Genomic DNA, 14,475 nt, shown 5'->3' with positions numbered 1-14,475 from the left:
TTAAGCATATGAAATGCATGGTCAATTGGTTTGAGATCCGGTGATTGATTTGGCTGATTAATGGTTTGCACCTTGTGGTGAACCCTTTGTATTTGTTTTCACGAAGTCTCTTTATTGTAGCCTTGGATAATAAAAAAAACTACTTTCAGGAGAATGTTTTTCAGTTGGGTGGATATTGCGAAGGGGTTTTTTGTCACCTATTAAAGGATTTTGCATTCATCCACCACTGTTGTCTACAGAGGACATCCAGGTATTACTGAGCTCCCAGGTTCAACAGTGCACTCTTATTTTTTGCAGTGTTCTAAACTGTTGATTTAACCACTCCTAACATGTCTGCTATCTCTTTAATGAATTTCATTTTTCTCAGTCTAATAATGATCTATTTCTTCTTTATTTAGGCATCCTTTGACAACATGTTGTGCGTCCACAGCAACAGCTTCCAAAAGCAAATGCCACACCTGGAATCAGCTCCAAACCTTTTACCTTCTTTTTTTTTTTTAACTTCGTTTTATTAACAATTTCAAACATGGTACAACTGACATTTGCCATATAAAGATAGCTCAGTATATAGATAGTAATATTTAAATATAACAATAAACAGTCATATAAAGTCCATAATATCTTTAGCAGTTAAGATAGAACAATGTTATTATCCATACTTCTTATCGTTTGCATATATATCTAATTTTATATTGAGCATAAGAACAGCTGTAACTATCAGCATGACCATATTTTGAAAACAAGATAGAAAGAGGAATAGAAAAAGGAAGAAAGAAAGAACAACAACAGCCACATTGCATTATTATACCTCAATATACCATTGGACAGTGTTTCATATCCCAACATCTAACGGGAACCACCATTATCCGCATAATCTCCCTCAAACCTCCGCAAGTGTGTCTGGAGAAGAATTCCACAAACCCCAGATTTTGTTAAATTTTCCCGGGCACCCCCTATTATAATATACCACCCGCTCATAGACTATGGTTGCATTGACTAGTTTAACCCAGGACCGCACAGTTGGATTCGAATCTCCCATCCACCTCAGAGCTATTAATTTCCTAGCCAGAAACAATGCCTCTTTGAGGAATATTGTCATGTAATGATCCCAGGACTCTTCCTCCACCACCCCAAACAGGCATATCAAAGGGTCACACAAAACAGGAATCGACACAATCGATGTCAGCAGAGATATCACTCCCCGCCAGTACGAAGATATATTGGGACAGCTCCAGATCATATGTATGAAATTTGCCCCTGAGAGATGACACCTCGGGCACTCCGATGTACGAGAACGGCCCATACTAAATAATCGAGTTGGAGTAAGGTATGCCTGGTGGACAATGTAGCATTGAATCAACTTATTATTAACCGAAGGGGATACCGCAGTCGGAGATTCCAATATCTCTTCCCATTCCTCTCCCTGTAGAGAGGGAATTAGAGATTATCATCTATCCTGGGCTGGCAAGGGGTCCGACTCCACTCCCACTGACAACAGGTAAGTATATATAGCTGAGATGAGGCCTCGAGGTCCTTGTGATTTTAGAATACCTATCATAGGAAGTGATGATATCAATTTCCTCACTCCAATTTTCTGTATGTGGGATTGAATCGCTGTGCGAATCTGCAGGTATCTAAAAAACTGTGATCTTGGAACATTATATTCAATCTGGACTTGTTCAAAGGACTTGAAGGTTGTGGTTCCCGGGACAAAAAGATCACCTAATGCACTGACGCTGTGAGTGGCCCCGAATTGCGCCGAGGGGTGATCTCTCAGAGTATGGAAGTAGCTATTCCCCCATAATGGGAGTTCCGCCACCACCCCTTCGAAGTGTACCACCCTCTTGGCTTGTCGCCAGACTAATCTTGCCAACCTGAGGAGGGGTAATTGCCGTGGTGTTCTCAGTCCTTCTGATTCGAGAAAACCCACTAAACAATCAGTCCCAGCCGCGTGTGCCAAGTGACTCTCAGAGTTTGGCAGCTGACATCCAGGCATCCAAGTCTCTAGTGCCCTAAGCTGTCCCGCGAGGTAGTAGAGGAAGAACTCCGGTAAAGCCATCCCTCCCAGTCTTTTGGATCTCTGTAAAATGGATAACCAAAGTTTGGGTCTGGATTTCCCCCATATGAAAGAAGTAGTAAGTGAGTTCAACATTGAGAAGAAGGATTTGGGTACTGATACTGCACTATGTTGTAGTGTATAACTAAGCTTTGGAAGTAATATCATTTTGATTAAATTTATTCTGCCAACCACTGACAGGGGTAGCTTGCTCCACAAGTTATATTTAAGTTTAACGTGCTCCAGAAGTGGTGTTATACTCATCTGCAGTTCTAGTGTATGGTCTTTCTGTATGTGTATTCCCAGGTATTTAAAGCTAGTTACCACTTGCAAAGGTGACCTACCATCCATTGAAATTCCAGACCCATGCATTAATGGCATCAAAGCCGACTTATCCCAGTTGATGCGTAGTCCCGAAAACTCCCCAAATGTATCTATAGTATCTATAACCACCGGTAGAGTCTCTTGCACTCGATCTAAGAAGACAACCATGTCATCCGCATACAATCCTATTTGATCTGTTCAGTCGGCTATAGTGATTCCAGTGATCTGTGGATGAGAGCGGATTCTAATTGCCAAAGCTTCAATAACTAGTGCAAACAATGCTGGAGACAGAGGGCATCCCTGTCTTGTGCCCCGGTTCAATGAGAAGGGTGTAGACATAGCAACATTGACTAGTATCCTGGCTGTCGGGGACCTATACAACATATGAATCCAGTTACTGAATTTAGGCCCAAAAGCGAATCTCTGGAGGCAGGCAAATAAAAATGGCCATTCTACAGAGTCAAATGCCTTGGCCGCGTCCATCGAGGCCAAGGCCCACTCGTTCTCTTGGACCGGTGTGCTATATTGCACTATGGACTGGACCTGTCTTATATTTATAGAGGTGTTTTTCCCAGGCATAAATCCGGTTTGATCTGGGTGAACTATACTCAATATGAGTGAATTAAGCCTGGACGTCAGTATTTTGGTAAAGATCTTGTAATCCACGTTAACTAGGGATATAGGACGGTATGAACCACAGTTTAGTGGGTCTTTACCCTCCTTCCTCAGCACAACTATATGTGCTTCGTACAAGGAAGCAGGTAGAGAGTCGCCGGCTGAAAAATGTGAGAAAACCTCTAAAAGAATCGGGGCCAATACGTCACAATATTTACTATAGAATTCTATGGGAAGGCCATCTGGACCCGGAGATTTCCCCCTAACCATATCCGAGATGGCAGTAATCACTTCATCCAGTGTGATGTCCGCCTCCAGAGACTCCCGCTGTGATTCACTCAAAGTGGGAAACTCCAAATCCGACAAATATGTCATGCAACTTTGAACTCCATGAGGATTTCTAGGTGTGTATAGGGTTTTATAGTATTCACAAAAGCACTCTAAAATATCCTCAGGGGATGGAGCTATTCAGCCATCCATCCTCCGTATACCCAATATTGTATTTGAAGTGTTATGTTGCCTAACCATATATGCCAATAATTTACTGGATTGATTTCCAAGCTCAAAATATGATTGTCGGGTAAAGAACAATTTGCGTTTGGACTTGGTCTCAGAGTGCTGCAAATATAACCTATATGATTGCATCCAGGCCGCTCTATTTCCATCGGTTGGGGCCGATATATATATTGCCTCTAAGTCCCTAAGTCTCCCCTCTACTATATCATCCTCAGTTTTAGTCACTCTTTTAAGATATGTTATGGTTGAAGACAAACACCCTCTAAGGTAGGCTTTAAGAGTGTCCCACACCAAGTTAATATTCCAGGGTTTAGGGTGGGCTTCCAGGAAATCCTCTATTTGGGACAGAGTTCTATCACTTTGATCTATTAGTTTCAGCCAAAAGGGGTTTAACCTCCAAAAGGGTTTACCAACACCTTGGTTAGTCTTCATATTAAGGCGGGCTTTGCACACTACGACATCGCAGGCCGATGCTGCGATGCCGAGTGCGATAGTGCCCGCCCCCGTCGCAGCAGCGATATGTGGTGATAGCTGGCGTAGCGAAAGTTATCGCTACGCCAGCTTCACACACACACTCACCTGCCGTGCGACGTCCCTGTGGCCGGTGACCCGCCTCCTTGTTAAGGGGGCGGGTCGTGCGGCGTCACTGCGACGTCACACGGCAGGCGGCCAATCAGAGCGGAGGGGCGGAGATGAGCAGGATGTAAACATCCTGCCCACCTCCTTCCTTCCGCATATCCTACGGAAGCCGCAGTGAGGCCGGTAGGAGACGTTCCTCGCTCCTGCGACTTCACACACAGCGATGTGTGCTGCCGCAGGAGCGAGGAACAACATCGGACCATTGCGTCAGCGTAATTATGAATTACGCCGACGCTATACCGATGATACGATTACGACGCTTTTGCGCTCGTTAATCATATCATCCAGCCTTTACACACTGCGATGTCGCATGCGATGCCGGAAGTGCGTCATTTTCAATTTGACCCCACCGACATCGCACCTGCGATGTCGCAGTGTGCAAAGTGCCCCTTAGAATCACTGGGCTGTGATCTGATATGCCCCTGACCCCATGTACCACGTCATCCACCCAGGTTGCGATATTGCTTAACCCAAAAATATAATCTAGTCGGGACAGCGTGCGTCTAGTAGAAGAATGACATGTATATTCTCGGGTGTTAGGATGCCGGAGTCGCCAAAGGTCAATCCACCCACCTCCCTCCGCGCATTGCTGTAAATCAGTCAAGTGTGTGGCCGAATGTTGTCCCCCTCCATCCATCCGAAACCTGTCCTGCTCCTCATTCATCACAAGATTAAAATGCCCCATACATAACACATACGCATCTGGATAATTGAGGGCAAAGCTCATTGCTTGTTTAAGAATGGAGATGCGAGCTGGCGGGGGGTTGTAAATACATAACAGCACATAATCTCTAGAGTTTATAGACGCATATATAAACACAAATCGCCCCTCCGGGTCACGCCTCACCACCTTCACTTCCCAACGGATATGTCTATGGACCAATAGAGAGACACCCCTGGAGTAGCTGGTGTGGAACGCATGTGCCGACCATTGTACCCACGGTTTGTTTACTAGTCTGGCTGTGTCCCGTGTGAGGTGAGTCTCTACCAGTACCACCAGTTGGGCCTTGACTTGCTTAATTTGGGAGAATACCTTAATACGTTTTTTGGGCGATTTAAGGCCTCTGACATTCCAGGTCATAAATATTAGCTCTGACCACATATCACATAGATCTTTTTATAGAACCAGGATCCCAGGTATAAGACGCTTTCTGCCCTGCAATTAAGTGTGGTTAACCCTCCAACAGTAATAAGCCTGTCCCTGCAAAGAAATAAAGTTAATGCAATTGCAGCTGTAAACATATAGAACCAATATCGAACTTCAGGACCTTTCCGATAAGTCCTGTAAAACATTTCAAACATCAATGGGGATACCACCACTGAATACAGTGTCCTGGTATAGGTGGTATAAGGGTGCACAAGATAGGGCTCCCATTTCACAAGAACCAATTCCTGGCCAATTCCTCCATCACTCGAGGCACGGGGAAGTCCCATCTGTCTCAGAAGGGGGCTTCAAGCAACCATGGAAGAAGAGGGTCGCCAGGGGGCACAGAAAATGTCACTTAGGAAAGTAATCTCATGGCTTCTGCCCCTTAGGTTTCGGGTGTACCCGTAGCCAGTCACCTTTTACCTTCGTACTTGATGACGTACTAATGAAGGAATAACCCATATAGCCCATTAGAAAGTTTTTCAGATAATAGTCCAATTACTTAAGTTCGCTTGAGAAAGAGGCAGCAACATATTAAAGAGCTGTAATTCCTAAACACCTATTCCAACTAGAATGTGAATAACCTCAAATTAAAGCTTACAGTCTTCACTTTAAGACCATATTGATTATAGAAGTTTATCTTTAATATGTTTTGGTAAACAGCTAACATGCCAAACATTGTATCAATGTCCAAAAATGTATGGACCTAACTATGTATTATTTTCTTAGTATAAAATCTCTTATTCATAATAATCTGCCAGATTAATGTCTCCAGTATAGTAACAGTTGTGGATGTAGACCTATTAAAATATCAATAAAAATGGAGGTGGTTCCCTCAATTTTAGTCTTAGGTCCATTTACTATGTGCGCATGTTTTCACATCTATAGTAATAGAATGGTTCTTCACATCTATAGTAATAGAATGGTTCTCCACATGTCACGGTGATTTATCTCATCAATTCGGTTTCCCGATAACCTGTATACAGTATAACAAGCCGTATTTCCTTGCTGTGTGATATAATGGATCAAGCTGCTATTTGATTTTTCTTCTTAAGGCCCCGTCACACACAACGAAATCGCTAATGAGATCTCATTGCTGAGTCACAGTTTCTGTGACGCAGCAACGATCTCGCCAGCGATCTCATTATCTGTGACACCTAGCAGCGATCAGTCCCCTGCTGTGAGATCGCTAGTCATTGCAGAATGTTTGACACTGTGTGACAGGGTCCCAATGACCGCCGAGTTCGTTATACAGGTCGCTACTGCGACCTGTATCGTTACTGTGTCGTTGGTAAGGCCTGACTGTGTGACATCTCACCAGCGACTTACCAGCGATCCTTGTCAGGTCGTATCATTGTCGGGATCGCTGGTAAGCCGTTGTGTGTGACTGGGCCTTTATTGTTAATAGATAGGATGTTGCTTTGTTTGTTGATCTGCTTTCTCTTCTAAAGCCTGCTTTACACGTTGCAATTAGTTGTACAATCGCATTTGCGATGTGACACGCCCAGGTTGCATACGGGATCTTATGAGATTGCACGTAGGTCGTTCATTTGCTGTCACACGAGCGTTAGTAGTCTATGTTAAATTGATCAATTTTGTGTGTGATCCTTTAGATCATGTGTTCTGTGACGTATGCATTGGGCACCTTTTTTTTTTTTATTTATTGACTTGCCAAGCGTGTGTAATGTGTAGGGATGCGTTTTTACTATGTCATCTGCCATTCAGCTCTGCTACATGGCCGTTAACAGCAGACACAGACAGCCATGTAGCAGAGCTGAATGGCAGATGACAGCAGACACAGACAGAGCCGCACTGTCAGAATGAACTCGGGTGAACTTCACCCGACTTCATGGTCATGCTGCGGCTCTGTCTGTGTCGCGCCCTGATTAGTGGTCACCTGTGAAGGGCTCACCGGTGACCGCTAATCTCCTAAGTGACTGAAGTTAGCAGCCTTCTCTCATACTCACCAATCCCCGATCCCTGGCGCTGCACAGCATTCACACTGCTCCGGCGGCTTTTACTGTTTTGAAAAAGCCGGCCGCCCATTAAACAATCTCGTATTCCCTGCTTTCCCCGCCCACCGGCGCCTATGATTGGTTACAGTGAGACACGCCACCACGCTGAGTGACAGGTGTCACACTGCACCCAATCACAGCAGCCGGTGGGCGTGTCTATACTGTGTAGTGAAATAAATAATTAAATAATTAAAAAAAACGGCGTGCGGTCCCCCCCAATTTTAAAACCAGCCAGATAAAGCCATACGGCTGAAGGCTGGTATTCTCAGGATGGGGAGCTCCACGTTATGGGGAGCCCCACAGCCTAACAATATCAGCCAACAGCCGCCCAGAATTGCCGCATACATTAGATGCGACAGTTCTGGGACTGTACCCGGCTCTTCCCGATTTGCCTTGGTGCGTTGGCAAATCGGGGTAATAAGGAGTTATTGGCAGCCCATAGCTGCCAATAAGTCCTAGATTAATCATGTCAGGCGTCTATGAGACACCTTCCATGATTAATCTGTAAATTACAGTAAATAAACACACACACCTGAAAAAAATCGTTTATTAGAAATAAAAAACACAAACATATACCCTGGTTAACCACTTTAATCAGCCCCAAAAAGCCCTCCATGTCCGGCGTAATCCAGGATGCTCCAGCGTCGCTTCCAGCGCTGCTGCATGGAGGTGACCGGAGCTGCAGAATACACAGCCGCTCCGGTCACCTCCACACCGCAACTGAAGAGTGCCGCGCGATCAGCTGAGCTGTCACTGAGGTTACCCGCTGTCACTGGATGCAGCGGTGGCCGCGGGTAACCTCAGTGACAGCTCAGCTGATCGCGCTACTCACCGCCGCTCCTCTCACCTCCACGCAGCAACTGAGGTGAGTAGCGCGATCAGCTGAGCTGTCACTGAGGTTACCCGCGGCCACCGCTGGATCCAGTGACAGCGGGTAACCTCACTGACAGCTCAGCTGATCGCACGGCTGTCTTCATTAGCTGCGTGGAGGTGACCGGAGCGGCTGTGTCTGCTGCAGCTCCGGTCACCTCCATGCAGCAGCGCTGGAAGCGACGCTGGAGCATCCTGGATTACGCCGGACATGGAGGGCTTTTTTGGGGCTGATTAAAGTGGTTAACCAGGGTATATGTTTGTGTTTTTTATTTCTAATAAATGATTTTTTCGGGTGTGTGTGTTTATTTACTGTAATTTACAGATTAATCATGGAACGTATCTCGGGGAGACGCCTGACATGATTAATCTAGGACTTATTGGAAGCTATGGGCTGCCAATAACTCCTTATTACCCCGATTTGCCAATGCACCAGGGCAAATCGGGAAGAGCCGGGTACAGTCCCAGAACTGTCGCATCTAATGTATGCGGCAATTCTGGCCGGCTGCTGGCTGATATTGTTAGGCTGGGGGGCTCCCCATAACGTGGAGCTCTCCATCCTGAGAATACCAGCCTTCAGCCGTATGGCTTTATCTGGCTGGTTTTAAAATTGGGGGGGACCGCACGCCGTTTTTTTTAATTATTTAATTATTTATTTCACTACACAGTATAGACACGTCCACCGGCTGCTGTGATTGGGTGCAGTGTGACACCTGTCACTCAGCGTGGGTGCGTGTCTCACTGTAACCAATCATAGGCGCCGGTGGGCGGGGAAAGCAGGGAATAGGAGATTGTTTAATGGGCGGCCGGCTTTTTCAAAACAGTAAAAGCCGCTGGAGCAGTGTGAACGCCGTGCAGCGCCGGGGATCGGGGATTGGTGAGTATATGAGAGAGGGGGATAGACTGACATGGACAGAGAGTGAGGGACAGAGATAGTGACCGACTGACAGAGATTAGTGAATGACAGACATTGTGAGGCGCTTCAGAACACAGCTTTTCAGCTGCGCTCTGAAGCGGACCTTTTTTAAGCTGCGGTGCAGAGCGCACACCTGCGCACATAGCCTCAGACACCAAAATCGTATGAGGGATGTCACACGTTACAATTGACTAGGTTCGTGCAACAAAACGCTCAATTCTAGACAAAGATACGATGTGTTTGCGATCAACGGTTTTGCGTTCAATCCTGATCGCACGTAACTGTCACACGCAGATACCTCACAAACGATGCCGGATGTGCGTCACTTACAACTTGACCCCAACGACGGATTGTGAGATATATTGAAGCGTGTAAAGTGGGCTTAAGGGGTACTTCTCACATAGCGAGATCGCTAGCGAGATCACTGCTGAGTCACAGGTTTTGTGACGTACCAGTGACCTCATCAGCGATCTCGCTGTGTGTGACACTAAGCAGTGACCTGGCCCCTGCTGTGAAATCGCTAATCGTTACACACTGTTCTGGTTAATTTTTTGCTCGTTGGTCTCCCGCTGTGCAGCACACATCGGCGTGTTTGATGGTGGGAGACCAACGAGCATCGACTCTGTAAGCAGCGTACGCTGGTATCCAGGGTAAATATCGGGTAACTAAGCAAAGCGCTTTGCTTGGTTACCCGATATTTACCCTGGTTACCAGCATACACCACTTAGCGCTGGCTCCCTGCACACGTAACCAGGGTACATGTCGGGTAACTAAGCAAAGCGCTTTGCTTAGTAACCCGATGTGCACCCTGGCTACGTGTGCAGGGAGCCATCGCTAAGCGGTGTACGCTGGTAAGCAGGTTAAATATCGGGTAAGGGTAACCAAGCAAAGCGCTTTGCTTAGTTATCCGATAGTTACCCTGGTTACCAGCGTACACCGCTAAGCGCTGGCTCCCTGCACATGTAACCAGGGTAAATATCGAGTAACTAAGCAAAGCACTTTGCTTAGTAACCCGATGTGTACCTTGGTTACCAAGCGTAGAGTCTCTGATGGCTGGTCGCTGGTGAGATCTGCCTGATTGACAGCTCACCAGCGACCATTTAGCGACGCACCAGCGATCCTGACCAGGTCATATCGTGGTCGGAATCGCTGGTACGTCGTTTAGTGAGACGGTACCCTTAGTTTCTGCCCTTGTTGTCTGCATTTTTTTTTTACAACATTCCTGATTTGGTGTCTTTCCACCTTATCTGCACTGTGATATGGCCATTGCTGTCCTTAAGAAAAATTTAGGTATCAAAGTCTCCAATTCAATAGGAAGTTTCCCTATGTCATCAAGATCACATCAATCCTCAGTAAAACTAACCCCTCAACCAACTGTCACTTTGTCCCTTTTTGCTGTATCACACAATCTTTCAGCTTCTCCTACCTGAGGCTCCAGCCACTTGAGTTCTGCACTAACCACAAAATAGAAGGTTTACATTTATATAAATTCCATGTACTACAACCTGACACATCACTGTACTGGCCAATGATATGGTCTTCAGCCAGTGAAGACAATATCAATGATACTGTCTTCTTCTCATTCAGACATCTGATTTTTGAGTATGAGTGTTATCAATGCATTTCATGGATGGCACTTGTAGCTGTGATAGCATATGGGGCTGAAAACCGTGGAGACATGTCCGAGTTTGATCTGAGTGTTGGATCAAAATTGGTAATGCATGTCTATGGGACCATGGAAAAAAAAAAATCGCATTACACTCGGATGACATTCAAGTGTGGTCCGATTTTCATGGACTGTTAGGATGGAGACGGTGGAGAAACATTTTTGTTTCTCTACATACTAGAAACACTGATGACACTCAGACCACACACTGCTCCAAGTCTGATCCAACAAAATCAGCCCATTTTTAACAAATGTGGAAAAATGGGACGTTTGACTGAAACCCGAATTACAAGATCAGGAGGAAGCTTAAAGAGAAAGAAGTGGCTCATAAGCAGCAATATAAGCAGATTTGTCTGATAAGATATAATACAACGGTTCATACATTTACTTGTACTATTGATGTTTGCAGACTTTGTTAAAAGTATAGTTCCCATTTAATACATTATTATCACAATACATGTAACAATAATCAATTTTGTTTCAGCATTTTCTGCTATTCCAGCATATTCAGCTGCATGAACACCTGACCACATTGTGAAGTGAAGCAAACTGTGGAAGGAGTAGGCGCAAATAGGGTCTTATCCGGTAAACAGGTATGGGGTGAATGTTGGGAAAACACTCACCTTATCAGGTTGTGCCAGTCACAACCCCTTAACAAGCATGGAAGTAGCGTGGAAGGCAGCGGTCCGCAGCGGTAGGATGATTTGAAAGGCAGGAGAAAAGCGGGTTTAAATACCACGCCAAAACCACAGGAGTCCGGAAAATATAAGTAAAACCCTTTTATTTTCACAAGTCTACGCATTTCAGGGACATCTCCGTCCCCTTCATCAGGACAATGTACAGGGAATAATACAGCAAATAGGGAGCCACAGGCTCCTATATATATGTCTAAAATAGCCACGTATACACTTATAGGCACGTGAGGTAATCAATAAAGTTGCAAGAATTGACAAAGAGAAAAAAAGGAAAGAATAAAAGGTGAAAAGGAGAGAAAAAAAAAGGAAAACACAAAAAACGGGAAAATCGGAAGGAGCGTATAAATAGCTGTATTTCTTTGCCTGTTATTTGAACGATAAGTTGTATGGGTGGGGAAAAGAAAAAAAGGGGAGAAACAAATAAGAATGAAATGTTGGGGTAGTTTAATAAAAAAAAAATTGGAAATAAATATGAGAATAAACAACCGTGTTTTGTCTTTATGTATTAATATGGAAATGGAATGAAGGATGGAAAAACAAAAAAATTAGAGTGATGAAAAAACAAAGAAAGATTGGTGCACTGCGATAATGGACCAACATAAATATACAAATAAATCTAAATAAATATATATACATTTATATGTTTTTTTGTGTCTCAATCTATGTAATTACATATATATAAGTGGGAACAGATATGATTATATTTAATATTTTAAAGGAAAAAATCTTCATTAATATTCTCTAAAAAAAAATGAAATCCACTGTGAATAGTGGCTGACCAGACTTATTGCTTCCTTTAAAAGAGCAAATATAATCATATCTGTTCCCACTTATATATACGTAATTAAATAGTTTGAGATACAAAAAAAACATATAAATGTATATATATTTATTTATATTTTTTTTATGTTGGTCCATTATCCCAGTGCACCAATCTTTCTTTGTTTTTTCATCACTCTAATTTTTTTGTTTTTCCATCCTTCATTCCATTTCCATATTAATACATAAATATAAATAAAGACAAAACACGGTTGTTTATTCTCATATTTCCAAAAATTGTTTTATTAAACTACCCCAACATTTTATTCTTATTTGTTTCTCCCCTTTTTTTCTTTTCCCCACCCGTACAACTTATCGTTCAAATAACAGGCAAAGAAGTACAGCTATTTAGATGCGCCTTCCGATTTTCCCGTTTTTTGTGTTCTTTGTTTTCTCTCCTTTTCTCCTTTTTTTCTTTCCTTTTTTTCTCTTTGTCAATTCTTGCAACTTTATTCATTACCTCACGTGCCTATGAGTCATGTAGAAGATGATGTAATAAGTGTATACGTGGCTATTTTAGACATATACATAGGAGCCTGTGGCTCCCTTGTTGTATTATTCCCTGTATATTGTCCTGATGAAGGGGACGGAGATGTCCCTGAAACACGTAGACTTGTGAAAATAAAATGGTTTTACTTATATTTTCCGGACTCCTGTGGTTTTGGCGCGGTATTTAAACCCGCTTTTCTCCTGCCTTTGAAATCACATTGTGAAGTGGAATGTGGATAAAATTTGTATTTTATAAAGAAAGAGCTGTATCCAGAAGAGTCACAAGCCTTAATAGACGCAAAAACACATTTTGGGCACACTAGTGTCATGAGTAAACTGCACCAAATTTGTTAAAAGGCAAGCGTTTCTTAATTAATCTGGTCCATCTTTCAGATGATGTACGCCATGGCAGGAAATGTACTGAGTACGACTGTCGTAATTTATACCACTTTTATGGTATACATAATTTTTTGGCCAGGCTTGTCCGTGCCCCCACGAAGCTCCAACAGTTTTCAAGAAGAAGCTAGAGCTGACCAGGACTGGCATAAAAAAGACAAATGTTACTAGATTTTTGGGACATTTCAGACAAATTTAAGCCAGAATTTGGGCAAAAACTGATGAATTTGGTTTATTTTGGAAGTGTTCATAAATGCATGCTATGAAGGCATTCACTTCTGGCAGGGTTGAAGCTGATGGCTGTGTTCCACAAACACATGATTATCACCATAATAATTGTGTGTAAATTTAAAAAAAAGATGTGAATACCTTGTTTACACTGAGGACAGCATTCACCCCCTTCATTTACCGCCAGGGTTCCTAATGGGCACGAAAGACAGGAAGGAGAGAAGCAAGTGACTTGACCACGCCGGCATTCACACTCGGTACATTCATCTTCTTTCCATTTTTCTCCATTCTTCAATAATTAAATTAATGTTGATGGGAAAAAAAAAAAAGATACATTCTGACTATATATTAATTAGCCATTATGAAGACTTACTATCGATTCAGTTTTCTCTTGATTGTTTTAGATAATGAAGAAAAATAACAATGCCCTTTCTTATGTGGGAAAATGAACAACGTGGAAAAGAGAAATAGTAACCCAAGGATGCGCCATGTATCAAGACACCTGACATCAGTTTAACAGCTTTCAAACATTGTACAATTGCTTCCAAGAAGAATGGGTTATTGGGTTGTCCTTAATCATGTTATCTGCTTTACTTGGGCTCTAGGTTATTTATTGTACATAGTCTGCTTGGTCGTGAGTCCTCCAGCTATCTACACCCATAACTCAAGTAACTAACGACCTTCCACAGAATATAAACTTTTACTGAGCAGCTCACATAACGGACAGATGCAGTATTTCCGAACATAATTTCAAAATTATACTATTCAATGTGTCTGTTATCTGTCAAAATTATACACAATGTAATAAGACATAAGAAAACAAATTTAAGACTAAACAAAAAGGTGAGACACATACTGTATGTTCTTTAAGACACTTTTCAGAGACTTTTCAGATAGAGTCCACAATTATTAGAGAAGTAAAACGGAAATTAAAACAACTACAGACCATATGGGATTATTTTCAGTTGAGAATTAATTTGCGTAGCATTTGTCCGCAGTCTTAGAGAATAAATCTGGGCTGGATTTTGAGGCCCAGTTTGTAATTATGTTTTTCTTTTACTCAGTAATGACTAACCAACTGAAT

The 14,475-nt window shown here is 43.1% G+C and overlaps 1 protein-coding gene across 1 annotated transcript in view; it reads right to left on the bottom strand.

Moving 5' to 3' along the window:
* The window catches only part of FRAS1 (Fraser extracellular matrix complex subunit 1), a 724,001-nt gene that overhangs the window by 334,297 nt on the left and 375,229 nt on the right, over positions 1 to 14,475 (bottom strand). The window contains exon 12 of the mRNA XM_075352182.1: positions 13,533 to 13,680. Within this exon, the coding sequence (XP_075208297.1) occupies positions 13,533 to 13,680 (148 nt within the window). The remainder of the gene's footprint in view (positions 1 to 13,532; positions 13,681 to 14,475) is intronic.

The sequence above is a fragment of the Anomaloglossus baeobatrachus genome, chromosome 1 (genome assembly GCF_048569485.1).
Source record: "Anomaloglossus baeobatrachus isolate aAnoBae1 chromosome 1, aAnoBae1.hap1, whole genome shotgun sequence".
Classification (NCBI taxonomy): domain Eukaryota; kingdom Metazoa; phylum Chordata; class Amphibia; order Anura; family Aromobatidae; genus Anomaloglossus; species Anomaloglossus baeobatrachus.
This window is presented reverse-complemented; position numbering and strand designations above follow the sequence as displayed.